This window comes from Mixia osmundae (assembly GCF_000708205.1).
Source record: "Mixia osmundae IAM 14324 unplaced genomic scaffold scaffold_3, whole genome shotgun sequence".
Lineage (NCBI taxonomy): Eukaryota > Fungi > Basidiomycota > Mixiomycetes > Mixiales > Mixiaceae > Mixia > Mixia osmundae.
Genome location: NW_014575561.1, coordinates 764172 through 787504, shown reverse-complemented (window position 1 = coordinate 787504; position 23333 = coordinate 764172). Strand labels below are relative to the sequence as shown.

Here is a 23333-nt window from a genome sequence, read left to right as displayed (position 1 = left end):
TTTTGCGCTTCTGCTCGTGGATTGCTTGCATCAGGACTCGACCTTCCAGAGCGTTCGAGACCTTCGCTGCTTTCTCACTACATTGACATTGCCTGCGTTCTCTCGATCAGACTCAGTTATGGCTAGAGAGGCTGCTGAATCACCATGACTCGTCTGTCCGCCAAAGGCAAGGACGACGTTCTCGTCAAAGTCTTGGGACTGCAAACGTTTGCGGCTGCCAATACAATTGCGGGCAAAGTTGAAGCGCTCCATGTCGCTACTGACAGCTAGTCTTGGTGATTCCATGATGTGCTTGAAATAGGCAAAAGGCAAACGCGAGTAGATAGCAGATAATCGTGGCTGGCCCAATTTGCGCATGTCAGGTGTCGTGGTAGGACCGAATGCACCCAGGCTTGCGGGAAGGGTGACCATGAGATGATCCAGCAGGACGGAGCGGAGCAGAAGTGCGGACTGTCCGTATAGACGGGTAGACGGATCATCATCGAGCGTCTCTGGATCTTCTGGCGTCGATGCGAGCACTGGACTCAAGCCGAATGGGTTGGGCGCAGGGGTAACGGCCTGTCTTGCCTCGACAAAGGCGGTCCAGGCAGCGACTGAGTCTGCGTCTGCAGCGTGCGTGACGGCGGTTGCGCAGAGGGGTTCGGCGATGGCAACGAGATCGTCGAGCTGCAAGAACACGGCAGCGGCGAACACTGATTGAGCATTGTGGACATTGATCTGTCGTAGCGCTCTGGTCGAATAGAGATGGCTCAGCGCGATCGCGAGACCTTCTTCAGTGATTGCTGGGTCTGTTATCGAGAGACCAAAGTCGGTGGGCGAGGCGTACATGCGCATACATTGCGCCAATGTGGGCGAGCGTGATCTGCCCCGTCGTGTTAGTCATGCAAGTCATTTCTGATTGGGGGAATAAGATACAGCAAGAGTCGGTGAAGCGAATAGCTGCGATTCCAGACGTATACGCGCACGTCAGACCACTGGGCACTGCAGACCGTCTCTCTGTCAGCTCGTCGTGAGCTCCCTCCGCCAGTCAGCGCACCCATTGAAGCCTGTTTCATACTGCTCGTGCGATGTGAGTTTGGGCAACAGCGATGAGGTATAGACACGCACGAGGTACTCTGTGATGTCAAGGCTGTGCGCACTTGCGCTCGCACTGGCCGCAGAAGATGCTCGGCGTGCTCCCGAGTGAGAAGTGGAAGCAGAGGAGACTGCTCTCGCTCTGCTTGCCGTGGTGTCCTCCGCGACTTTACTTTCAGTGGCTTGTTGCACCTCGATCTCGCTAAGCGTCAGACTAGACTGGGTCGTTCGGGCTAGCGTATCATCTGAGGTGCCTTCGGTCGAGGACGAGGCTTTGATCGGCTCAGATGCTGGCACTGAGCTTGATGAAGTCGAGGGTGCGGGTGAGGTGGATCTCGAGCTCGGCGGCTGGACATGCGCTCCGTTGGGCTTGACCGCTCCGTTAGGCGCTGAGACCAGCTTGGGCGAGCTCGCGCTTGCCGTCTGACGGCCATTGGGCTCACCCTTGCGCTTGCTCGTACCGTTCATCGAATTTGATGGACTCTGTCCGTTTGCGCCGCTCAAGGCCTGACGAGCTGCCTTGCCGCCGTTCCCTCTCTTGTTGGGCTGTCCCTTGCCGATGCTGAGAGCGCTGGTACTGGGCGCTGCAGCTTGCGTGCTACTGGCATCAGTCGGCTCCATCATTGCACTTGACTTCATATTCTCCTGCTCACCGACTCAGGCGCGCGACCGAACATGGCAAGCCGAGTCGACCACTAGAATTAGATACAGAGTCTACACGGTCAAGCCAATGACACCAACAGGAACAACGTGATTCCCACTATAGCATGCGGACTAAAGCTCTGCGGTGCAGATCCGGCCAGAGCTGAAGTACCGACGCCTGCAGCTGGACTCGCGCTCGTCGTGGCGGCCGTTGCTGTCGTATTGCTCGCTGTCGCCAGTGCTGCCGCTCGAAAGTTGTCAAACGTCTTTGGCCCATCTGTGGGTGCATTGACGCTCATGACCATGCCGCTCGCACAGTGCTGCGTTGGCATGATGAGACGGACGCGCCTGAATGGGATACTGCAGGACTTACCGACGTCTGAGCGCAGAAGATCCAGATGGGCGCGGTTGTCTGCACTCGTACTGTCCATGCTGGGTGTTCCGTCGCATTTTGGGCAACGGGCACGAAGCCGCTGTCGAATCCAACAGCGCCCGTCGTAGCGTTCACGAGCTGTGTGCAAGGCGCGGCGAAGCTCGACTGGCTTAGGACGTGCAGATTTTAGTCCTACCGCTTGCTTGCTTGATGCTTTTACGGGGCTTACCTGACTGTATGATTCTTTGAGAAAAAGGTAAAGGTGATCGTATCGCCTATCGCTGCAGTGATATTGTCCTGTCGGGGCATATGTCAGCCCTTGCTTCGATCATGACCAGTAAGACACGTACCGGAGTGTACGCAAGGCCAGGTCCGACTTGTATCGCGTGATTAGTCTGCGCCAGCGCAGCGCGGGCAAGAATGAGTGACAGGGCGATCTGTCTCAACATGTTGTCGGGCGAGAGGAGAGCCGGCGATGTGAAGCGGTACGATGGCAAGGTCTATAAGCTGTCTGGAAGCGTGGGACTGTGTCGATACGTTGGACGAGATCGAGAGCAGGCACGGCCATTGTCTGTGCGCCTTTGTCGAAGCGCCTTTGATCGCGCAGCCTATTGAGTCGATCAGATTGTCACAATGGCATCTTGCGGGAGCCGGACAGTACACGAAGATCATTGTCGAGATCTTGTCGGAGGACAAACGGTCCTATATACCTCGCTCAGCGTCGAAAGCTAGCGTATCCCTCCCGTCATAGTGATCCATTGCAGCTTCTAGTATGTTGGTGGTGCAGAGCTCTTGTCGCACACAGCTGTCTTCCTGAACATGATGTGATTCTCGGCCGACTGCGATTGACTGCTGGGGGAGCGGAGAGGAGGAGAGTGACGCTGCTGCGAGCGTAGGCGGTCATTGACATGTCGTCGTCGCGCTTTTTTCTCGGCGTTAGCGGATCGCCACTGCATCATCGATCCGAGTTTTGACACCAAGACTCGACCACCGCTCACACCAATCACTCTACCAGCAAGTAGATCATCATGGCAACAGAAGCACAGATCAAGACACTCGGCTCGCCCGTCAAGTTCCACTTCTCCGGTCTGACGGCGCCCAACCGATTTGCCAAGTCAGCAATGACAGAGCGACTCTGTCATGCTACCAACGGTAAACCCAGTGAAGCCTACCTCGAGATCTATAGAGAATGGGGCAGAGGTCAGACGGGTACCATCATCCTCGGTAACATCCCCGTCGATGTCAGAAGCAAAGAGGCTGTTGGCAACTTTTGCTTGGACCGTGGCAATGATCGTTGGGATGCAGTGACCGAGACCGAAAAAGTCGTCAAAGTCACAAAGGCTTATGGCTCGCTCTGTATTGGCCAGCTCACCCACGGCGGAAGACAGACGCCCAAGCATATCAACCCCGAGCCTGTCTCTTCGAGCGAGACGCAATGTCCGCCTGCGATGGGCAACGACTATGGCGTTGCGCGTGCAATGACAGAGGAAGAGATCCTAGATCTCATCGATCGCTTCGCTTGGGCTGCAGAAGTGCTCTACAAGTCAGGCGCTGATGGCGCGCAATTGCATGCCGCCCACGGCTACCTCCTTTCGCAGTTCCTCAGCCCGAGGATCAACAAGAGGACAGATCGATGGGGCGGTCCCCTCGAGAACCGATCTCGCATCCTCTTTGAAGCGGCAAAGGCGATCCGCAAGCGTGTACCGGACGAGAAGTTCATGCTGGCCATCAAGATCAACTCTGCCGACTTTGCCGACGGCGGCTTCACTGCCGAAGAATCAAAGATCACCGTTCAGAAGCTCGAAGAGTACGGCTTTGACCTCATCGAACTTTCTGGCGGCACGTACGAATCTCGAGGCTTCGAGCACAAGAAAGAGTCAACGATTGCTCGCGAAGCCTACTTTGTCGAATTCGCAAGCCAGTTCAAGGTAGCTCTCAACAAGGCCACTTTGCTCGTCACGGGCGGATTCAGATCGGCAAAAGCAATGGCGCAGGCGATCGACGAAGGCTCGACTGATATGGTTGGACTCGCTCGCCCTCTCTGCGCAGAGCCAGATCTGCCTAAGCTCATCCTGAGCGGCAAGAGCACTGGCGCTCGCGAGAACAAGGTCGACGCGAGCAAGCAAACGCCCACAGCCATTCTTCAAATCCACGCGATGGGAGAAGATCGACCCATCTATGACCTCAGCAAGCAAGACACTGTAGACCAGCTGATGAAGATACTCGACAAGAAAGAAGCGCCGCCTCATCCAGATGGCGTCGACTACCCACCCATGTAAACATCATAGATCATAGAATGTACGATTTTATAGAAGCAGGCCAAGCACTTCGATATGTCGCGGTTCTACGGGCAAAGTGATTGGGTTGCACTGAGTGGCAACTATCGGAATGGAAGGCGACCTGCACGTGCACAAAATTCGTGGTGTATTGTAGCAATCTGACCATTACATGATATTGGACTGGATAGCAAGCCACTGCGAGACCTTTGCGATCATCGCTGGCGTGACTTCGTGGCCTGCTTCTTGATCACAGAAGTGCTCGACATTCCCCAAGTGCGCAAACTTAGTGGTAGCTATAGCCAGTCCACTGGCCTCGTACGGAACCAGTGTATCTCGCCCACCGCGGACCGTCAAGACATGCTTGCCGGCGAGATCTGAGCTGGAGAGCTCCTCTAATGGTATCCAACGCCTAATCACTTCCCTCTCTATGTCGGTCAAGCCGTCGAATGCGACTGAAGAGGATGTCTTGACCAGTAAGGCTTGCGTTTTCGCGGCTCGATCCTCGAGCAGTCTCAATGGGTCGGGACCTCCTATGATAGGTACAGCGCACCGTATGCGCTTCTCTGAAGTATCTCATCAGAGCTCGTTCTGGCTCCATCGCGCTCGAACGAACCTCTGCTGAGCAAGTGCCAGGCCGTATGGCCGCCGAGCGAGATGCCCACGACGCCGTAATTGATGCAGCGCGCTTGGTTGAAGAGTGGATAGGCGGGCAAGAAGTCTATGAGCTGGATGATGTCCAAAGCTGTGCCGGTCTGAATGCCTGTCATGTCTAGTGCGTGTGTAGCATTGGCAAGGTTTCCGTTCATATCGAGCCAGCTGGCATTGCGAAGCTTGTCGACGGCTCTCGTACCGTGGTTCCGGTGGTCTAGTGTGATGATCACTCGTTGTACGGAATCCTCAGGTTGCAGGGGTTGCGCAAGTATAGCCTGTGCAAGCTCGCGGCAGTGCTCCTGCGAGTGAGTGCGTCCGTGGAGAAGGAATATGAGCACATAGTCTTGCCTGCTCTCGAGGTTTTGCTCGGCGTAGACGGTAAGTGCCAAACCAGCGACGCAGAGCTTCCGTTCGACCATCTCGCTGCTCTCTTTGACGTAATCGCAAGCTGACCGAGGCTTCCTGCTGATCGTCAATATTCCAATGATCGATCGTGTTCTCTCGGCAAAGTCGCCGTTCCTTCGACGTCACGGCAATCTTTACCCCGCGCTCTTTCTTCCTTGCGAGATTGCCACTCTTTCGACCTGATTCCGATCGGCATAGACACTAGGCGACACCATGGAGACGTTAGCACGCATCATACCACCCCGCCTCGACTACTTTGGCATGCTAGATGACCTGGCGCGCGGCTCTGCATTCGGCAAGGCGAGCGCCAGGATGGTCTACAGCAGCTATACAGACGGGAGTGGGTGAAGTTCTGATCATGTCCGTCTCGCCGTTGCTGATCAGGGTACAGTCTCGGCATACTATATCTTCGAACGCACTGCCAAACGGCGAGCGAACGAGACGGCGTACATCTTTGAGGGCCAAAAGTATACTTGGAAGGAGACCCAAGAGGCTGTCAACCGTTTGGCACACTACTGGATAGATCAGGGCTTCAAGCGAGATGATACCGTCGCATTCGTCATGCCCAACAAATACAACTTTATCGTCTGCTGGCTCTCCTTCATGGCGCTCGGCGTACAGCCTGCCTTTATCAACTACAATCTCACGGGTGACTCGCTCGTTCATTGTATCAAAGTCAGCGAGGCAAAGGCTATCATCTTTGACCTCGATTGCGTGCCCTCTGTTCGCTCTGTTCAGAAGAAGCTGTCCGGTCTGCAGCTTTACGTGTGGAAAGATGGCCAAAGTCTCGTAGACGCTAAAGGTGAGGCGGGTCTCGAGAAATACTGGGCAGATGCAAAATGGCACGTCATCGAGCCAAATGCGTACAGCCAGCTTTCGACAGCGACTATACCCCACAAACCCTATCGCACAGGTCTCACTTGGAAAGATCCAGTCTGCTTTATATACTCTTCCGGCTCGACAGGCTTGCCCAAAGCTGCACCGGTCTCTCAAGCCAAAGTCACGACGGGCTCCTTGACATGGAGCAAATTCTGCCAATGGCAGCCCAATGACATCATCTATACCTGCTTGCCACTCTATCACTCGTCTGCTGCTCTGCTTTGTGTCGCTGCTGCTTGGTCTTCCGGATCGACTGTTGCGATCTCGCGCAAGTTCTCTGCGAGCAAGTTCTGGTCCGAAGTCAAGTCTGTGGACGCAACAGTAATTCAATACATCGGTGAGATCTGTCGATACATCTTATCTCAAAATCCGGATCCCGAGCATGATAAGGACAACAAGGTCAGAATGGCCTTTGGCAACGGCATGCGACCAGACGTCTTCGAAGACTTTAAAGCGCGCTTTGGCATACAAGCTATCAGCGAGTTCTATGCAAGTACGGAAGGCAACACCTTCTTGTTCAACTATAATCAGTCTACCTTCGGATCCGGAGCTATAGGGCGCGAGAGCTTCCTCTCGAAACGATTAGCCGGCAATTACATCTTGAAAGTGGACCCCGACACACAAGAGCTGTGGCGCAATTCGAAAGGCTTCTGTGAAGAGGCTGCGTTCGGAGAGCCAGGCGAATTGCTTGTGAGCATCAATGAGATGCATCCGGCCAAGGGCTTCAGCGGCTACAAGGGCAACAAGGATTCGACGAATGACAAGATTGAGGAAAACGTCATGAAGAAGGGCGACAAGTTCTTCCGCACGGGTGATCTTCTCAGCCGACAACCGACAGGCTATTACTACTTTGTCGACCGGCTCGGTGACACGTTCAGATGGAGTAAGTATATCGAACAGCCGAGCGTGATATAGCTGACGAGTGAGATTGAAAGAATCTGAGAATGTCTCGACCGCCGAAGTCACGGAAGCGCTTCACTCGTACGACGGTCTCGAGGAGATTGCAGTCTATGGCGTCCAGCTGCCTGTGAGTAGCTGCAATATCGGCAAGACCACCGACTGACACGCAGGCAGAAACATGACGGACGCGCCGGGTGTGCAGGTATTCCGCAAGACTCCCTCAAAGGCCTTGATCTGCAAGGACTTCTTGCTCATGCAAAGGAGAACTTACCGAAGTATGCCGTGCCTGTCTTCATTCGAGGTGCGTATCATGTTGACCCACGTGGATACGCTGACTGGTCACTGCAGAGACCAAGAAGTACGCCGAACGCCAGCAATTTCTTTCTAGGGGAGGCTGATTAGAGGCGCAGGCAAACCAAGACCTCGACTGAAAAGGTCATCACTACCCAGCTCAAAAAGGAAGGCGTCGATCCATCCAAGGTGGATGGCGATAAGATCTACTGGGTGAGTGTCTAGCAGTGTGCGCACGCTCATAGCTCATTCGTGGACGTAGCTCCAAGGTGACAAGTATGTACCTTTCAAGAAAGCTGACTGGGAAGCGCTCGAGAACGGCAAGAAGTCTATCTGATCACATCACTTGTACCTTTTACATTCACTGCTCTGCTCTACTTCGTTCGTGCGTTAGTCATACCTGTTCGAAATGCTCGATGACGATGCCGCCGCGGCTCTCCTGCTTTCCGCATTAGCCTAGCGTGAGGGCAGGAGCTCAAGCCCACGTCGAGAAGCTTCTCGTCACCGATGGCCTTGATGAGAGCGTTGAAAGGCTCAGCATTGCCGTGATCCGTGATGCCTTGCTTGTTGAGGTAGTGCTCAAAGACGGCGAATTGCCATGCTATCAACCAATATGAGCTTCGCGGTCTCTTCGCAGACTACAGACTGACGAGCGTCGAGGGACCTGACGACACGGTACGTAGGGCAGTGGGGTTCTTTAGCCGAGTTGGAATGCTCGCTGATCGTCTTGAGCATCTCCTCGACGCGGTCCTCCTTGCCCTTGACCGGATAGAGGCGAGCGATGACGATGACGCCGTCGGTGGGCATACGAGATGGATGCTGCATCTTGCTCGACCCTTGCTTGCTGGTGTTGTACTCGGTCGGAAGTGCAGGTGGGCCGCTAGCTCTAATAAGCTCTCGAGATGTCAACTTACGCGAGGCCAATGTTATTTTTGTCTCGCCACCAGCTTGGCGTTGCTGCTGCGCCTTCACCGCTCTTCAGCTTGTCACCTCGCAGCTCGCTTCACTCACCCGTGCAGCGACAACCATGCACATCAAGACCGGCGCCACTGTGCTCGCTTTGGCCGCATCGGCATCTGCAGCAGTCAGCAAAGTCTCGCGGCAAGGCAAATTCCTCGTCGATGCGAGCAATCAGCGGTTCTACATCAAGGGCGTAGCCTACCAGCCAGCTGGAGCAGTCAGCCAGAACACAGCGGAGAATGAAGCGAATGGCGGCTTCGCAGAGCCTAGCAGCTATGTTGACCCTTTGAACAATATAACGGCCTGTCAGCGAGATCTGCCCTACCTTCAGCAGCTCAACATCAACACCGTCCGCGTCTACAATCTCGACAGTACGGCGGATCACAGCGCATGCATGAACCTGTTCAACGACAAGTGAGTCACTCATCAGCCAAGAAAAGTACGCCTGAGCGCTGACGACGGATTTTAGCTCGATTTATGTCATTGCTGATCTCGGCTTGCCGCTCAATGGCTCCATCAACCGTGCGGCGCCAAGCTGGGATGTCGGGATACAGCAGCAATACATCGATACGATCAACAACATGGCAGGTTATGATAACTTGCTCGCATTCGGCGTCGCGAACGAGGTCGTCACCGGCCCGACCAACACGGATGCTGCGCCTCTCATCAAAGCCGCAGTCCGAGACGTCAAAGCCTACCTGATGAGCATCGGCAGCTCGGCACTGACGACGTACAGCGCAACAGACGGCGACGACTGGAGCTTCGATGTCGCGGCCTATCTGACCTGCGGCGAGCAAAACACCAGCGTAGATCTCTACGGTATCAACAATTACAGAGACTGCTCGACCGCTGGCGCAGATCTAACATTTGCCACTTCGGGCTATCAGGTGCTCTATAATGCCTACGAAGACCTGGCAGTACCCGCCTACTTTAGCGAGTTTGGCTGCATCACCGCCGGCACGCGCGACTGGTCCGAAGTCGCTCTGATCTACAGCGATCAGATGACGCCCGTCTTCTCTGGTGGCTCTGCATTCGAATTCTTTGCAGACACGGACGGGTACGGGTTGACACAGAATCTGTCGACGACCGGAGGTGCGATTGTGACCGTCAGCGATTTTGCAGCCCTTGGCGCCGCATTTGCTGCAAACAATGGCTCTTCATCGACAATTGGCCCCTCCACTGCCGTTTCGACTACTTGTCCTGCGGTCTCTGTCAATTTCACCGCTTCCGCCGCTCTGCCGCCCACGCCCAATGCAGCAGCTTGCGCTTGTTCGCTCGACAGCGCGTTCACTTGCAAGCCCAACGAAAATCTGACCCCTGTAGCAATCGGTGAACTCATCAATTACGCTTGCGCCAACCTGGGTACATTTGCAACTTGCGATGCTATAGCGTCCAACGGCACGACGGGCGTCTACGGCCAGTTCTCGTCCTGCACGCCGCTCGAGAAGCTAGGCTATGCCTTTACGGAATACTACTTTGAACAGAACGGGGCTGCAGGGTCTTGCTCGTGTATGTTTATACTTTCCAAGCGTTTGAAAGCTTTGGCTTACATGACATGACATGCAGTCTCTGGTAATGCAACGGTCAACTCTAGCGGCCCAAGCTCAGCATCTGCTGTCAATTCGACAGCGTCGACATGCTTTGCATCTGCGAGCGGTACAAGCACACCCACATCCACAGGCACAACATCAGCACTGGCCAGCACACGCACGAGTAGCTCTAGCACCGGCGGGGCTGCGCTAACACACACCGACATCGGCATCGTAGCCATCACAACCCTCGGCATCGTCACGGGTGGCTTCCTTGCACTCTTGTGATTTTCTCGCCGTCGAGATCACGGACATAGGTCATCGAGCCCACATCACAATGTTGTACTTCCTCTCACGCCGAGCTTCATTCGAAAACCACTTTCCTGCCAGCCGCACCAGGAACGATAGCAGTCCGTTCTCGTGGTGCTTGTGAGAGCGCATCACCGGGCTTGACGCGTTTGCGTGGCTCGACATCTCGAGGCTTGCGGGCTTTGCTCTTCGCTTTGGCTTCTCTGGCCGCTCTGCGCTCCTCCTGAGTTGGCTTATGCACCTTCTCTGGCGGTGCGGCAAAATCGATCTTGGGCGGAGGTGCGGCAGGCTTTGCGGGATCGTCTTTCTTGTCTGGCTTTGCACGCGGTCCGCCACCGCGTCGCACAGCCTCTGCAGACCCGTATTCGACTTTGAGCGCTCTATTGTGCATACGATGATTGCGAGGGTTGAGCAGGGCAGCAGTTGCCTGCGGAATACCGATAAAGTCGACAAATGCCCACCTGAGTCGCGCTGATCAGCCATGATAGACTCGAATCAGACTGGCAGCCTACCCTTTGCATTTGCCCGTGTCTTCAAATGTACCCAACCTGACTTTGCGAATGCCGGCAGTGAATTTGTCCGGATTGTCATCTTCTGGTTCTTCGGACGAAGACGCAGCTGCTCGCTTCGGTTTCTGCGACTGTGCCGCTGCATGGGCGTTGTTATCAAACAGTGCTCTGACGAGGGCATCGGTCGCTTCGAAACTGAGGTTGCCCACAAAGAGTGTCTGAGCTGGGTCGTTCGTCTGTCGATCAAGGATCTCCTTGGCTGTGCGGCTGAGGCTATTGGAAGTCTTATTGATCGTGCCAGCGGGCAGGGGCACGCCGCTGGCCAGCAAGGCCTCTGTTGCTTTGTTGGCGGGCGTAGCAGGTCTGCCTTCGAAATTGGATGCATCCTTGATGAGCAGCTTCCGGCCAATCAGGTTCTGTTCGCTCATGGCGATAGCCTTTGTTGTAGCCTCGGCAGTCTCAAAGTCGATGTAGGCGAACCCACGGTTGACTTCGTATTTCTGCTTGCCCTCGGGCAAGTGTATCCTCGTGATCTCTCCGCAGACATCAAAGAATTGTCTGAGCTGGCTCTCGTTGGTCATGTAGGACATGTTGCCGACCCAGATGCCGTGCCCTGAGCGTTTGGCGGGCTGTTCGCGCTCAGATGCGACGACAGTCTCTGCAGGCTTGATGCCGGATTTCTCGAGCTTGCGCTTCTTGCGCAAAGCTTTGTGAGATTCAGCGACGACTTCTGCTTCTTTTTGGGCCGCATCTGTCGCAGTCTCTTGCGCAGTGTCGACTTGGACGACCTCTGACTGACTTTTGCGCTTTTTACTTTTCCGTGGCTTGTCTGAGGTTTCCTCTGCCCCGACTGGTCTCGTAGGCAAGCTCATAGATTCCTGGGTTGCTTGCAATGCCGGGCTGACTGGCGTCAAGGCGAGCGAGGGCATGGCGTTGACTGTCAGCGGAACAGCAAAGAGAAATTCCCGCGACTCCGCCTGCTCCACACCGTCGCCGCACTTTCCACGACACAGGCCGGCTCCCTGCTGTTCACGCTTTCGTCACCTATTCCACACATGGTCGCACACACAAAGACCAAAGCAGTTGCGCCCCTTACGGCTCGCGAGCCCAAGCAAAAAGCAAAGGCAAAAGCAAAGGCAGAGCCTCAAGAACAAGATGTCTCTACTAGCCATGCTGAGCAAGATCGCAAGGGCAAGCGCAAAGCCAAGTCCGAGCCGGAGAAGCGCGCAGCACGCTACCGATCGTCATGTCCCCAGACCGTCGAGTCCCGCCGACAGCGTGCAATAGGTCAGAGGATGTACTTTGTAGGCCGTGAACAAGTAGGAGCCAGTCAAGAGTTCAAGATCATCGGTTCCGTGGGCAATGTGTACACGACCGTCATCTCGACCGAGCCAACATGCGACTGCCCAGATGCCGAGAAGGGCAATACATGCAAGCATCTCATATTCACTTTCCTCAAGGTCCTCAAGGGTGAGAGAGTGACGAGTGCCGCGCTCTTTTTTTACTGACAGATGTGCGTTTGCAGTTCCCGTGGCTTCCGACGTCTGGTACCAGAAAGCCTTACTTCCCAGCGAATTGGAAGCAGTCTTTGCAAATGCGCCTCCAAATCCAACCGATGTCGTCTCGCGGCGCGCTCGAGAGGCGTACAAGCTCGCGACGGGTCAGACTGAGCCCGACGATGCGAACGATGAAGCGCAAGACGACGCAAACATGCACAAGCGACGCTTGCCGTCCGAAGGCGACTCCTGCCCGATCTGCTATGAAGAATTCAGCGAGTCCGAGATCACTGACGGAACCGGCCTTGTCTTCTGCGCAGGCACAGAGGCGCAGCCGGGCTGTGGCAATGGTCTACATGCAGCTTGCCAGAAGCAGTGGCAAAAACGAGGCGCAGACAAGAGCGGAAGCTGCGTCTTCTGCAGAGCTCCGTTTGGCTCAGATGCGTTTCCCCTTGGCGAAGATTCCACGACCTACAATGAAGGCTATCTCAACGTCTCTGAGGCTGCTGGTCTGTCGACCGAACGCGACACAAGCACTTATTACAGTCGGCCCTTCTTCAGCCAGGACTATCGCCAAACCGGCCGTCGTCGCAAAGGGAGGTACCGCCATTGGCGCAGTTAATTAGCCAAGGTCCGAAATGGAAAGTCTGCAGTGATTGTACAACGACAAGTGCTTGTACATACATGCTCCTAGTGATGCTTCATGATTGCAGGGTCTTCATCAGACCGAGCTCGTGGATATCCTGGGCTTGCCATTCGCTCCTTAGACGTGCATAGTAAGTCGGGCAGTCAAGTGAGTCGCACTCGATCACCTCAGCCTGGGGGAGTGATGCGCACGAGCCACAGAATTGTCGCAATTCGACCTGTCGCTTCTCTGCATGATGAGCGCGAGACAAGACCTCGAAAGTTGTCTTGCTTGGATCGGCTCGACAGGCAGCACAAACACCGTTACGATGACCTGGTCGGCGACAGATGGGACACCGGTCGCTGACAAAGTGCTCCTCCATCGTCTGTTTCCCCTTGGCCTGGTCCGTTTTTGTACTCAGGCGAAGTGTCTTTGGCATGCTCGTGTACCAAGCATTGACGTCAACGCCCACGAGATTGAAAATGCGTGCTAGAGCAGGCACGAACATTCGTGTGATATAGTACTCAGCATCGAGGCGCTTGCGTCTACCGGACAAGAAAGCCTCCGGTGCGAGCGCGCGATGCGATTGAGTGCGACCATCAGAGATTGGCATCACATAGGGCACCCGCTCGGCGTATTGGGGCTCGTTTCGATGGTCCTTGCGCATCTTAACAGCCGCCACGACTGGCCCAGGCGGCGGTATGCCTTTGTCGCTATATGATCCCAATTTGACTTCTTTCGCAAATGTGAAATCTTGAATCGAGACCCTGCCGTCGAGCAGGCGTTGCCACTGTCGACAGCAGTACTCCTTGACTTGCGAGAGGTCATGTGTTCGAAACAAGATCCTGCAAAAAGTAAGCTCATGCAGCGATGTGCGACAGAGAGCCCCTACTTGAGCGAGCTCTCGACCATTTTGGCCTGAGCAGGGATGCCATCGCGTCGGACCGTCTCGATACCTTTGGCATCAAAGACGGGTTCTTCGTCCTCTTCGTTCTCGTACTTAAAGCCGACGTAGCGCTTCTTAGCTTGCAGTACGCAGGGCAAGTAGACCTTTTCAAATTTGAGCTCGACAGGCCTAGGATTTTGATAAGTTATTGTGGCAGCAATCTCCCGGCCGATCCGAAAGGCATCATCTTTGGTTTTGCCCGGCAGATGAACGAACAAGCTGTCTGTGTCACCGTACACGACTCGAGCTCCCCAGGCTGCATTGGCGTGAATGGTTGACATGGCGCGTTCGAGCGTCTCCCGGCCGGTCTGCACAATGGCGTCGGCTATCTCGACACAAGGCATGCGGCCGGAGAATGTGGCCGAGCAGTAGCCATACGTGACGTTGGCGATGAACTTGAGACCCAGCTGTCGGGCATTCATCATCTTGGTGAGCGCCTTGTCGTCTTTGACAAGCTTCATCGACTTCTTGATCATGAAGCGCGTGTCAAGGATTTCGCTCAGCATCTTGCTCAAGAGCGATTTGCGAACGTGCGGTTTGACAAAGACGAAACCGTTTGGCGACACAATGAGCTCGTCTTGTAGCAGCGAGAGCAGCCCAGCTGGATGATCGAGCGTTGTGGTGCCGAATTTGGTCGTGTTCTTGAACAGACCGGCACGGCCAAGACAGGTCGAATAACAGTAGTTATACGCGATCATGCAGGAGGGGTAGAGCGACTGAAAGTCAAGAACAAGCACCGGGTCGGTATAAAAGGCGGACTGAGGCTCCATGATAAGAGGCTGACACTCAGCTGCGTTCTGCTTGCCGACCTGCACTCGATCAGGCGAGAGCAGCAGAAAGCTCTCTGGCTTGGCGACACGGAACATGAACGATTCGACCTTGAATTGACTGCCGCGAGTCAGAACCGACATGAAGTCAACACCGAAGACGCGAGCGAATTCGGCGTTGCGAGAAATGATCTCAGCTTCGTCGAGCAGCTCTATATCGATGGAGGCGCGGCGTAGCCAGTACTGTAGCACACGCGCGGTATGCGCAGGCGAATCGTCAGTATACCATCTAGTCAGCGTCCTGTGTGTATAGTGAGGCGTGCGCTCTTGCAATACATGGAATGTCAAGTTCTCGAGCGTATATTGTGTCAGCGCCAGCTCGCCGCGCAATATTCGCCAGATGCACAAGACGTGTCGCCCAGTAAAGCGCAAACTAGACGTGTGGTTATAGCCCCATGCATCCTCTTTGCCACGATTGCGGCCGGTACTCTGGGTATCTACACGCCCGAAGATCTTGACCAAGTCAAGGCCGTGTGCGACGTTGCCACGATCGACAAGGTAGCCCCAGCTGGATTTGTGCACCTCGAAGCCCGCCAGGATCTCGGGATCCCAGTGCTGGACTTTATCTATGAAGAGATCGATTAGCGCGCCTTCGTCTTCCACGACGTCAATGACGACATCGCCAAAACCCAGACGGTGGAAGTCAATGCCAGCCTGTTCGACGACGATCATGCCTATGTGAGTCGAGGGCAGTCTGCCATTCCTGAGAATTGACGGATCTTCAGTTTGCAGGCAATAGCACAGTGCTTCGATCGAATCATGCTCCGGATCTGGTCGCAAAGTATCGTGATCGGGGTCTTGAGGAGTCTTAGGGTCTTCGATGACTTCGTCGGCAAGCTTTTCAGCTTCATCGACGGGCTTCATGGCTTTGCCATTCTCTTTCGCTGAAACCCTCATTCGCTCTCGTGTATTGACTGGTCATAAAGTCAGTGTTATTCCACACAGGCGGCTATGTGCGGACCATGTAGCTCGATCGACAGGCAGTCCATGTGTTGCTTGCCTCGATCGACTCCTTCGGTCGATTTGATTTGCTGAAAGCGGAAGCCGAAGCGATTAGCTTGCGTGGGGCCCTCGACTTGAGAAGCGAGTCGCCTTGCTTTTCTCGCATCCTGCAGGGAGGGACTGGCGTCACGCAAAGACTGTAGACAGTCGGACTTGCTGGGCGGTGCAAGGCCATATTCCCACCGCAAGACCTGATGCTGGCGAGAGCCACGTTTGTCCCGACTGTATGAATGATGAAAGTCTTTCAGATATCGACGGGTGATACCGCCAACATGGAAACGCCTGCCAGCATATTCTTTTGTAGACTCTGGCACGTCCGAAATGACAGAGAAAAAGGGCAGGCCCCAATCTTTATCTTTCATATTATGCGACTGAAGCGAGAGGCGCAAGTCCTCTGTGGTAGGCGCGCTTTCGGCATATTGCAGAGAATTGTGCGTAAGTGCCGGCGCGCTCGTTGGTGTGATTGACTTTGCTCGCGTGCTGACGCTTTGTTCGGCAGACGAAACGGAGGGTGAGCTGAATTTGACGCGCTTTGTGGCACGGGGTGATGCGGGAAGTGCAGGGAAGTGCTCAGACACAGCAGAATCGGTCAGGCTCGGATTTGTTTCCGGCGTTGGTGTGGATGCTCCGAGAGGGCGGGCTGTTGGTGTCGGTGACGGCATCAGATAATCCGGCGATCCGTTATCGGATTCAGAAGTTGACGTGTGGACCGGACCCGATGATTGCTGAGGCGGCGGCATGGCGGCACTATCGGATGAGGTAACACTGGAGGTCTGCGGTGATGGATCATGTACCGTGCGTACCTGTTCCACATTTAACAGATCGACCTCTTCAGCAACCTCTGGCACTGTAGTCGCTTCGACACGCGGACGGTCTACTCTCTCAAAATACCGGCCCAGCTGGCCCCTTGGCTTGACATTCCATGGTAAGATCTCCCCTGGCATCGTTGGTTTTCTGGCTTCACTCTGAAAAGCATGCTTGAGATTGTCGCTCGAGATCATCGGTGCTGCGCCGCCAAAGGCGTTCGTCTTCGATTTGTGGGGACTAGGCGTCTTGTTCCGAAAATAAGCAGACTGCGACATGACTTGAGCTGGAGTGCCATCGCCCTGTGACAATCTGTTGTTCCGATCAGAAGGGTAGTCTCGCAAGACTGAGAGACGCACTTGGCCTGTGCGGCATCACGCAGCGCTTTCTTATGCAGACTGATCGGAGATACGTCAAGGTAGCCGTTTTTGTGCAAGGTAGCGCGCAAGCCATTTTTGGTTGGCGAAGGACTTGCACTTGATCCTTGCGTTTGTGAGGAGCGAGGTGGCGGGGTAGCATTATCTTCGTCGTCGAGTGCGTGACGTGTCTCGGCAGCAGCGTCCTCCATCATCACGTCTTCTGCCCGTGCTTTATGGAATCTGCGCGGCGAGCCATATTCATCAGGTGGCAGCGGATCCTCCTCGGCTTCATCGGGCATAGCTCCATCATCCGTCAGCACATCTGGATCGCTGTGCTCGCGTGCTTCCACATGATTGAAGTCACCTTCTGTGTCTGACCAGTTGACGTCGTCGAAATCGTCAGGCAGCACAGAGACGGAGCGTGATCGACCTCGCAACGTGCTCCTGGAGGGAGCAGTAGATTGCTCTCGTCTATTCTCGACACCTACGCCTTTGGGAGCCCAGACACCAAATGGGTTGTTGGTGAGCTGATCCTGACGTAATCGGGTTGGAAAGAGAGCAGTGACAGACTCGAAAGCAGTAAGTATCAGGCCATCGAAGTGACTCGGCTTCTTGACAAAGCTCTCAAAGGAGGCAGGCTTGACTTTGTCTTGCTCGATCATTTTGAAGATAGCTCTGCGCCAGCCGTCTTCCGCAGCCCAATGTGGCTGCTCTCCGCGTGCGAAGAGTCTCCCGCCACCTGCATAACTCGCGATATCCTCCGGCCCGTCTTCGCCACGCTCCTTACGACGCAAGGCCTCTTCCTTCCAAAGCTCTTTGACGCTATGCACAAGCTTCTGAGACTCAGCGTACGGAGCTTCCAGCAGCTCGCGAAAGTCGGCGTGGAGCAATCGAGGCTCGACACGACGTCTGTTGATGATGTCGCAAGCATGAACGTCGATCTCGAGCTGACTGTAGCAGATCTTGGCCGGGCTATTGTCGACAGGATACAACGCTTCCTCCGGCACAGACCCTTCACAGTAGATCCTGTTGGAAACGTGTGAGTCGCCTGACTTGGCAGATGCTTGAGAATCGATGTTTATGATAGGTAGCTCGCCTCTGAATTTGCACCGTTCAAGATCGATCCAATCACAGCCGTACAGGTTGTGATCGAGCATGAATTGCAGCAGAAAGGGGATGTGGGCCTCAAAGACTTCGAAGCCTTGCGACTTTGCTCCAGACGCCTTGTCGGCTGGCTTGCTCATGATCTTGCCGCTGCGCAGGATGGCGGAGAGACGCGTCATGTGTCGTGGCTGGAGGCAATAGATCTTGAGAAAGTATTGCTGGCCGATATGAAAGCCGTAGAAGGGCACGCCTTTGACGAGACAGATGAAGCCGACATATTGCTCCTGCACTTTCCGGTCTTGTTCGCGTTTGAATGATTTCGCCATGGCAGCATTGAGTGTCCTGCCCAACTGACGGATGTACGAATTCACTGCTCGCGGCGGTCACGTCAGCCACAGCGATGAATGGCATCTGAAGCTCACTCGCCTATCTCTGGATCGAGTTCGCCTGAGTATTGTATAAAGACATACGGAAAGACGCCATGAACATGAACGCAACAGCGCTGTCCCTGGTCTGTACTGCCGAACACGCGAATCTCGGGCACCTTGTCGAGCTCTTGTCCACCAGAGAGGAATGGCGTCGAGCGAGTGATGAAGGGTATACCCGACGTTCGAGCATTGTCAGGATTGAAGCTCGTTTCTCGAGGCAATTGCTTGATCGGCGTCTGTACGGTGTCGATGTTGTTCAATCGAACCCTGATGAAGCACTCGCTCGACGGAGCACTCGGCCCTGGACTATTGGTCGTCATTCACGTCTGCGACACATGGCCCGTGCCGCCTCGTCAGGGACAGCGACGTGTGAGATCGACGACGTAACCGATAGAATCGATAGAAGCGCGACTTGCTCCGCATTCTGGCCCACTTTCCTCCAGGCTCACCACATCAAGAATGCCATCGTCTGGCTCACAGGCACGCTTGGAGAGCGTCAGATCGCATCTGACGAGCGGCGATGTCGCTCACGAGGGCCCTTTCCGGGCTGCTGATTGGCCATCTGACTTGCCAGTCAACTACTCGCCGCTCAATCCAGTGACGTTTCTGCTCCGTTCAGCATCAGTGTATCCCAACAAGGAAGCCATCTGGTATCCGGAGAAGCAGCAGAGCTTCACGTTTGCGCAATTTGCAAGGAGGGTCAGCTACTTGGCTTACGCGCTCAAGGACGCGGGCATCTCGACGGGCGACAGAGTCGCTGTTCTCGCACCCAATACGCCCACTATCGCTACTGTCCTACAAGCTGTGCCTGCTGCACGTGCCATTGTATCTCCGATCAACATCAGACTCGCCAAGGACGATGTGGACTACATACTGGAATTCTCTGGTGCCAAGCTCGTCGTGGTCGATCACCAATTTGCCCATCTCGTCGAAGGAACGTCTGCAAAAGTCGTCGTCTGCAAGGGTGAAGCCGGTGATGCCTTTGAGACTATGCTTGCGCGCGGTCGCGAGATCAGCTTGAAGCAACGAGGCTGGCAAGGCCTTGAGCTAGAGGCAGACGAGCACCGCAGCATCTCCCTCAACTGGACTAGCGGCACGTCTGGCAGACCGAAAGGCGTGCTCACATCGCTCAGATCGACTTACCTGGCTGCCTTGTCAAATGCGCATGAAACCAACCTGAGGCCAGAGTCATCGTATTTGTGGACGCTGCCACAATTTCATTGCTCCGGCTGGAAGTTCCCTTATGCTTGTCAAGCTGCCATGTGCCGACAGATCTGCATACGAGGCGTCGGGACGTATGACGAAATTCACGATATGCTGGCCCGAAACCAAGTCACTCACTTTTGCGCCGCGCCTACCGTCTGCATTAGTCTCGTCAATCATCCCAAGGCGCGCAGACTGGAGCGACCTGTAAAGGCCATGCTGGCCGGCGCAGCTCCTACAGCGTCGCTCATCAAGAAGATGGAGGACATCAACATTCTCGTCATCTCCTCGTACGGTCTCACAGAGACGCTCGGGCCGGTCACTATCAATTATCCTCTGCCAGAACACGATGACCTCGACGATGATCTGCGCTACACACTCAGAGCCCGTCAAGGGCAGTCTTTCCTCAACGCGGACGAAGCCCGAGTCGTCAAAGTCGTCGAGGGAGGTGATCCTGACTTCGGTCCATTCGAGGAAATTGCATCAGACGACAAGGAGATCGGCGAGGTCACCATACGGGGCAACATCGTCATGCAAGGCTACTACAACAATAAGAAGGCAACAGACAAGGCTTTCGCCGGTGGATTCTTCCATTCTGGCGACCTTGCATCGCGAGGCCCGGATGGTGTGATCCATATCAAAGACAGAGCGAAGGACATCTGCATCTCGGGCGGCGAGAACATCTCCACTCTGGTACTTCGCACTTTATCCCCGCCAGATCGAGCTGAAAGACTGAGCAGGCTGTCGAGAATGCTCTGGCTGGTCACGCGGACGTGTTAGAGGTCGCCGTGATAGCCAAAAAGGACGAAAAGTGGGGAGAGCGGCCTTGCGCTATCGTCGTCCTGCGGGACCCGAAGAGATGGCCAGACCATGCTGCTTTCGAGACTGAGCTCAAAGCGTACGCAAAAACAAAGCTTTCTGGCTATGCGCGCCCTCATGTCGTCATCATCGTGCCCGAACTGCCCAAAACGTCAACAGGCAAGATCCAGAAGGTCAAGCTGCGTCAGGAGTACGCGTAAAAAGTCATCTCGTGCATTGTCTATGATACAAGTTGCGAATTACACCCTTGCTTTACTGCTAATCACTACCACGAGCCGCAAACAAAGTCCATCGGCTGCTTTGCAGGGTATCAGCATGCCAGTGTTATGTTGTCGAAATTGCAAGAAGTCTCACGTCGTCATCATCGTCTGATCTCACCAGAGCGGCGTGCTGGCCTTGCACATGGTATGCTCAGCTAGTACATCGCCTGCCACCACACTGCACGTGCAAATCAGTATGCGCGCTAAGCCTGAGGACGATCGCGTACTCGATGTAGCCGCTGCCATAGCTGAAAACACATCATGAGCCTATATTGCAGCTTCTTCTGAAGAACGTCGCTTACTCTGCTACGCCAAAGCTGATGATCATGCGGTCGTCCAGGAAGCCATGATTGAGCCCAAGTCCTCCGCCTTTGGACGAAGGATGATCCCCTGCAGACATGGCTCAGCATGACTTTGGTGCAGCGCACTGGTCGGCTTACAGACGACCGAGACCGTGAAGATGGGGTCGGCCTGATTCGTGCCCATATAAGTCAAAGGTGGACTGACGCTGAGATATTCGAATGGTGAGGTGACATTCCAGGTGACCGCTCTCCTTTCGTAGTAGAGGTACGGTTCCGGATGGTACTTGACGCTGTCCACCAGAATATGAGCGAGCAAGTGGCAGTGAACCAGAAGGAGCTGACTGTATGAGCCCAACGAGGACGGTGTTATGTATTGTCGGCTTGCATTCTCCACGATTGCACAGTGTGGCACGGATGAGCGGTGTTGCGTGATGCAGGTGGGTGTGACCGAGATCAGCGCCGAGCAGATCGGTCAGACAGTTTGACTCGGGCGAGTGCGGTAATAGTTTGCGCATGGTCAGATCGGGCACATACTTGTAGATCTGCTGCGGCACGAGGCTGACATGGAAGTACAGCTGCACTCTCTTTAGCTCAGGGTGTATTGAAAGTCCCGAACGGCCAACCTCATTGAAGTCGCCCAAGAAAGGTGACCAATTCTTTTCGATATTAGATTGGTCCTCCCTTATCAAGTCAGTCTGGTTCTTGAACTGGATCGGCGGATTGTAGCCTGCTTTCTTGAGCGCACTCTTCAAGCCGGGTATAACGACGCGGGCGTCGATGATGAAGATGGCTCTGCAGATCATGGGCGCGTTGCCCGTCTGCGAATAAATCAGGAGTGGTTGTCCGTCGTCGGTGATAAACAAGCGAGGATCCTCTGCCCCGATGTACTGTCCAGCACAACGCCTCAGCAAGCGAAGACTTGCTGAGAGCAATGGAGACGCACCACATTCCAGTCTTTGTTGTCGCATCGCTGATAAGACGGTTTACGTTCCGCTGGCAGGTTGAGGGTATACAGATCGCTCTCGCGTGCTAGGTAAGGCAAGCCTAGCCTGGGTCGCTTGAGCTCGAGCAAGAAGCAGCCAACGACGGTCTCCCATCGCACATCATCTCCTTCTACTACATCTATTCCCTCGCTTCCTCTTGCGACCACGACGATACGATTCTCGAGCGGGACGGTATCTGGCAAGACGAGAATGGAGGGGTTGAAGACGCCACCTGCATAGGGATCGACGAGACCGATGAAGCCATACGGATTCCGATAGCTGTTTAGCGCTCTCGTGCGTCGCTCGCCACGAGGCACGACGCGGTCTATCTGCAATTGCTGAAGCCACCGCTCTGCTTCACTGTGGGTGTTCTGCCGAGCTTGGCGACCCGAGCTACGCAGATAGAACAAGATGATGACAGCAAGGGTAGAGTAGATGAGCCAAGCCGGTAATCTGCCCAAGCTCTTTGCAAACGGCCGCCGCAGTGCTGTGTTAGGCCTCGTCCTGAGCCAACGCGCTCGTATGAGTATTGTAGAAAGCTCAGGCCAAGCATCACTGACCGTAGCTCTAGAATCCATGCTCTGAAGCCTCGTCCCTCGTCCCAGTCCCGCTTGAGCGCTCTCCAGGTACTCGCAAGGAGCGCTCTAAAATCTGCGGGCGTCATGGCCGACCACTGCTGACCGGAGAGCGAGACGCTGTTCGATCGTCTTGCTGACTTGCTCTCGCCTCCTGGCAGAGATTTCAGATCGTCATAGGGCGCCTGCAGGCCATTGTAAGGCGATGCAGACTGCCTACTCGGATAATTATGATAGCCTCCGCCGTTGACATAGACGGGCGCAGACGAGTGACTGGCCGCACCATTCAGTTCCTCTAAGCTAAACTTGCTGCCATAGCGAGGGATGCGAGAGGACGGATCCGTCGCGTTCGCCGCAGAGGCAGATGATGAGATGCCGTTCGTTGGGCCGTTCGGGCGGGCGCCGAAGCGTTGGCCCTGAGCGCTCTCGTCTCCCGAGCTGCTACTCGTAGACGCCACAGGCTCCATCGGCGTCCTTTGCAAGCCGACAGGCCTGCGTAATTCGCGCAGAGTTGCTCGATCGTGTGCTGCTATGAAAAGGCGCAGAGACGCGAACGACTCGATGCGGAGCACAAACAGATTTGCATGATAACAGGATGACCTAGCGCAGCCTGAGCCTAGCGCAACAGCTGCACCATGCCATGAATGTGTATCTGCTGGCTTGAGCCTGCATTGGTCCTAACAGGCTCAAAAGTGCCTGGCAGTGGACGAATGGGCGCGCTACAACTGCAAGGCGCGCGCCGCGGAGGCAGTCCACCTTCTATTGGGCTCTGTCTTTGACCAGCAGTGCATGATATCGG

At 55.0% G+C, this 23333-nt stretch overlaps 12 protein-coding genes across 12 annotated transcripts; 5 read left to right on the top strand and 7 right to left on the bottom strand.

The window, feature by feature from the left end:
• Positions 1-30: 30 nt before the first annotated feature.
• Positions 31-1695, bottom strand: L969DRAFT_93360 (uncharacterized protein; the record flags this gene model as incomplete). The annotated part of the gene is made up of 5 exons (XM_014713941.1): positions 31-92; positions 144-862; positions 916-981; positions 1037-1056; positions 1108-1695. The coding sequence occupies 5 exons, from the start codon at positions 1693-1695 to the stop codon at positions 31-33; spliced, it is 1455 nt and encodes a 484-aa protein (XP_014569427.1).
• A 60-nt stretch (positions 1696-1755) lies between these two features.
• L969DRAFT_86056 (uncharacterized protein) lies at positions 1756-3003 on the bottom strand. Its single transcript, XM_014713940.1, has 3 exons — positions 2440-3003; positions 2319-2386; positions 1756-2258 (listed from the first exon to the last, which is right to left on the bottom strand). Exons 1-3 carry the CDS (start codon positions 2536-2538, stop codon positions 2012-2014), a joined length of 414 nt encoding a protein of 137 aa, XP_014569426.1. The 5' UTR covers positions 2539-3003; the 3' UTR covers positions 1756-2011.
• A 114-nt stretch (positions 3004-3117) lies between these two features.
• L969DRAFT_46004 (uncharacterized protein) lies at positions 3118-4368 on the top strand (the record flags this gene model as incomplete). Its single annotated transcript, XM_014713939.1, has 1 exon — positions 3118-4368. The coding sequence occupies one exon, from the start codon at positions 3118-3120 to the stop codon at positions 4366-4368; it is 1251 nt and encodes a 416-aa protein (XP_014569425.1).
• A 45-nt stretch (positions 4369-4413) lies between these two features.
• L969DRAFT_357860 (uncharacterized protein) lies at positions 4414-5809 on the bottom strand. The gene is made up of 2 exons (XM_014713938.1): positions 4982-5809; positions 4414-4931 (listed from the first exon to the last, which is right to left on the bottom strand). The coding sequence occupies exons 1-2, from the start codon at positions 5436-5438 to the stop codon at positions 4534-4536; spliced, it is 855 nt and encodes a 284-aa protein (XP_014569424.1). The 5' UTR covers positions 5439-5809; the 3' UTR covers positions 4414-4533.
• Positions 5638-7831, top strand: L969DRAFT_93356 (uncharacterized protein; the record flags this gene model as incomplete). Its single annotated transcript, XM_014713937.1, has 7 exons — positions 5638-5764; positions 5816-7186; positions 7239-7330; positions 7378-7504; positions 7560-7561; positions 7606-7707; positions 7757-7831. The coding sequence occupies 7 exons, from the start codon at positions 5638-5640 to the stop codon at positions 7829-7831; spliced, it is 1896 nt and encodes a 631-aa protein (XP_014569423.1).
• A 57-nt stretch (positions 7832-7888) lies between these two features.
• L969DRAFT_16184 (uncharacterized protein) lies at positions 7889-8319 on the bottom strand (the record flags this gene model as incomplete). Its single annotated transcript, XM_014713554.1, has 3 exons — positions 7889-7933; positions 7980-8095; positions 8145-8319. The coding sequence occupies 3 exons, from the start codon at positions 8317-8319 to the stop codon at positions 7889-7891; spliced, it is 336 nt and encodes a 111-aa protein (XP_014569040.1).
• Positions 8320-8521: 202 nt separating this feature from the next.
• On the top strand, positions 8522-10271 carry L969DRAFT_45907 (carbohydrate-binding module family 43 protein; the record flags this gene model as incomplete). Its single annotated transcript, XM_014713936.1, has 3 exons — positions 8522-8868; positions 8924-9963; positions 10021-10271. 3 exons carry the CDS (start codon positions 8522-8524, stop codon positions 10269-10271), a joined length of 1638 nt encoding a protein of 545 aa, XP_014569422.1.
• A 76-nt stretch (positions 10272-10347) lies between these two features.
• On the bottom strand, positions 10348-11730 carry L969DRAFT_46925 (uncharacterized protein; the record flags this gene model as incomplete). The annotated part of the gene is made up of 2 exons (XM_014713935.1): positions 10348-10753; positions 10805-11730. The coding sequence occupies 2 exons, from the start codon at positions 11728-11730 to the stop codon at positions 10348-10350; spliced, it is 1332 nt and encodes a 443-aa protein (XP_014569421.1).
• Positions 11731-11856: 126 nt separating this feature from the next.
• L969DRAFT_46584 (uncharacterized protein) lies at positions 11857-12919 on the top strand (the record flags this gene model as incomplete). Its single annotated transcript, XM_014713934.1, has 2 exons — positions 11857-12271; positions 12327-12919. The coding sequence occupies 2 exons, from the start codon at positions 11857-11859 to the stop codon at positions 12917-12919; spliced, it is 1008 nt and encodes a 335-aa protein (XP_014569420.1).
• Positions 12920-12998: 79 nt separating this feature from the next.
• Positions 12999-18712, bottom strand: L969DRAFT_93351 (uncharacterized protein; the record flags this gene model as incomplete). Its single annotated transcript, XM_014713933.1, has 5 exons — positions 12999-13767; positions 13815-15609; positions 15657-16813; positions 16861-18334; positions 18391-18712. The coding sequence occupies 5 exons, from the start codon at positions 18710-18712 to the stop codon at positions 12999-13001; spliced, it is 5517 nt and encodes a 1838-aa protein (XP_014569419.1).
• Positions 18713-18851: 139 nt separating this feature from the next.
• On the top strand, positions 18852-20614 carry L969DRAFT_81677 (uncharacterized protein; the record flags this gene model as incomplete). Its single annotated transcript, XM_014713932.1, has 2 exons — positions 18852-20288; positions 20336-20614. 2 exons carry the CDS (start codon positions 18852-18854, stop codon positions 20612-20614), a joined length of 1716 nt encoding a protein of 571 aa, XP_014569418.1.
• On the bottom strand, positions 20299-23325 carry L969DRAFT_617657 (uncharacterized protein; the record flags this gene model as incomplete). Its single annotated transcript, XM_014713931.1, has 10 exons — positions 20299-20852; positions 20902-20922; positions 20977-21064; positions 21115-21266; positions 21319-21551; positions 21600-21863; positions 21920-22463; positions 22520-23026; positions 23135-23200; positions 23258-23325. The coding sequence occupies 10 exons, from the start codon at positions 23323-23325 to the stop codon at positions 20789-20791; spliced, it is 2007 nt and encodes a 668-aa protein (XP_014569417.1). The 3' UTR covers positions 20299-20788.
• Positions 23326-23333: the final 8 nt, after the last annotated feature.